Source organism: Gracilinanus agilis, chromosome 3 (assembly GCF_016433145.1).
Source record: "Gracilinanus agilis isolate LMUSP501 chromosome 3, AgileGrace, whole genome shotgun sequence".
NCBI lineage: Eukaryota > Metazoa > Chordata > Mammalia > Didelphimorphia > Didelphidae > Gracilinanus > Gracilinanus agilis.
Window position 1 is genome coordinate 90,734,654 of NC_058132.1, and position 2,180 is coordinate 90,736,833.

A 2,180-nucleotide genomic window follows, 5' to 3' on the forward strand; every position below is an offset into this window, starting at 1 on the left:
AATTCACCTACTTCTCAAGATAGGAAGTGATTAGATAAACAAAGCTTTATCAAGTGTCTCTCTTATACTTCTGTCAAGGGTCTTTGCTTTTTCAGAACAGATTTTTGAAGATGAACAGGCTTTAAAAATACAGAAAAATGCAATGTTAGAATTTCAGGCACAGGCAAAAATAGGACGTTGGGAGCTTTTTGTACCACAATGAGTAATTGTCATTCTTATCTACATAGGTGACCAGTCCAGTTGAGAAAGAATGATTTGAAAGTGACTTTAACAAATCCTCATTTGCTTCAGAATCTACACTCCTTCTGTGGATCTATTTCCCATTACAAATACTTGCTTTGGTCTGCTATCCTTTTGGGGGTTCACAAAGTGGTGCCCAGGAAAGCTGGTGACTAGTGGATTCCTCAACCTATCCCAGATCCTTTTAGTTCTCAGGCCATAGATAATAGGATTCAAGGTGGGTGGGATGACTAGGTACAAGTCAGCTAACAGTACCTGGGTATGCATAGGCACCATATCCTTCCCAACCCAGTCCACATAGACGGAAATTAAACCAGGCAGATAATAGAGAGCCATGACCCCTACATGAGAGCCACAAGTGCTAAGGGCTTTGTGCCTTGCTTTCTGGGAAGAAAGACTAAATACAGCTTGAAGGATCAGAATATAAGAGGTAGCAATGAAGGTTACATCGATGCCCACAACAACAGAGGAGCCAATCAAGCTATAAAGGCTGCTGGGCATATAGTCAGCACATGCCAGCTTGGCCACAGCCATGTGCTCACAATAGGAGTGGGGGATCCTGTGGGAGCCACAATAGGGAAGACTACTCACCATCCAGCTCAGAGGTATCAAAGCAATGGTGGCCCTCAACACAATGGCTGCGTTAATGCCCAGGATTTTCTGAGGCGTGAGGATGGTATTATAATGGAGGGGTTTGCAGATGGCCACATAGCGGTCAAAAGCCATGGCTAACAGCAACCCTGACTCCATGGCTGTGGCCGTATGAACAATGTACATCTGGGTGAAGCAGGCAGTGAAGCCAATGATGCCATTGCCTGACCAGAAGACGCTCAGCATCTTTGGAGCCACAGAAGTTGCCATGATGATGTCCACACCAGCCAAGACACACAGGAAATAATACATGGGCTCGTGAAGTGCAGGGTCTACACAGACCACAGTCATGATGAGGCTGTTCCCCATGAGGATCACAGTGTACATAGTGCTGAGAAGGGCTGCCAGCCAAAGGTGAGCTTCCTCAAGACCTGGGACACCCATGAGGAAGAAGGTGGCAGGAAGAAAAGAAGTGTGGTTGGACAGTGGATCCAGCATCGCTGGAATGGTTTTCTTCCTATAGGGTGAAACAACAACAACAACAACAACAACAACAACAAAAATATATATATATATATGTATATATATACATACATATTTATAGATTTATTTTAATTGATTTTATTTATCTATGACTATATTTATATGTATAAATATATGGCTATATATTTAATTGATTTTATATGACTATATTTATATGTATATAAATATATATGACTATATAGTTAATTGATTTTATATATATGACTATATTTATGTGTATAAATATATTATATATGACTATATTTCTATATAAATGTATATGACTATATATTTAATTGATTTTATATATATGACTATATTTATATGTATATGACTATATATTTAATTGATTTTATAAATATATGACTATATATAGTTATGGTCTAGAAAAACAATGAGGTGTGAGGTAAGGGAAATAAAACTAACTTTTATTTGGTCTAGCATTTCTATTGTATTATTCTATGTCTAAACAAACAATAATTATAGCCAGATTGGCTTTTTTTTAACCCTTATCTTCTGTCTTAAAAGCAATACTAAATATCAATTCCAAAGCCTAAGAGAAGTAGTGCTTAGGTCAATGGAGTTAAGTGACTTGCCCAGGTCACACAGCTGGGAAGTGTCTCAGACCAGATTTGAAACCAGGACCTCCCATCTGCAGATCTGGCTTTCTAACCACTAAGACACCTAGTTGCCCCTTAGGATTTCCTTTTTACATAGCATTTTAAAGTTTGCAAAGAGTCTTAAATATATTATCCCTTTTGAGCATCACTTACATCTATGTTATTGATCACAGAATCTTGGCATCATAGACTTAGAGCTAGAAGGGA

General features: G+C 38.4%; 1 protein-coding gene across 1 annotated transcript; it reads right to left on the bottom strand.

Moving 5' to 3' along the window:
• Window positions 1–294: 294 nt before the first annotated feature.
• LOC123241190 (olfactory receptor 52I1-like) lies at window positions 295–1,329 on the bottom strand. Its single transcript, XM_044668894.1, has one exon. The coding sequence runs from the start codon at window positions 1,327–1,329 to the stop codon at window positions 295–297; it is 1,035 nt and encodes a 344-aa protein (XP_044524829.1).
• Between the last annotated feature and the right edge of the window lie 851 nt (window positions 1,330–2,180).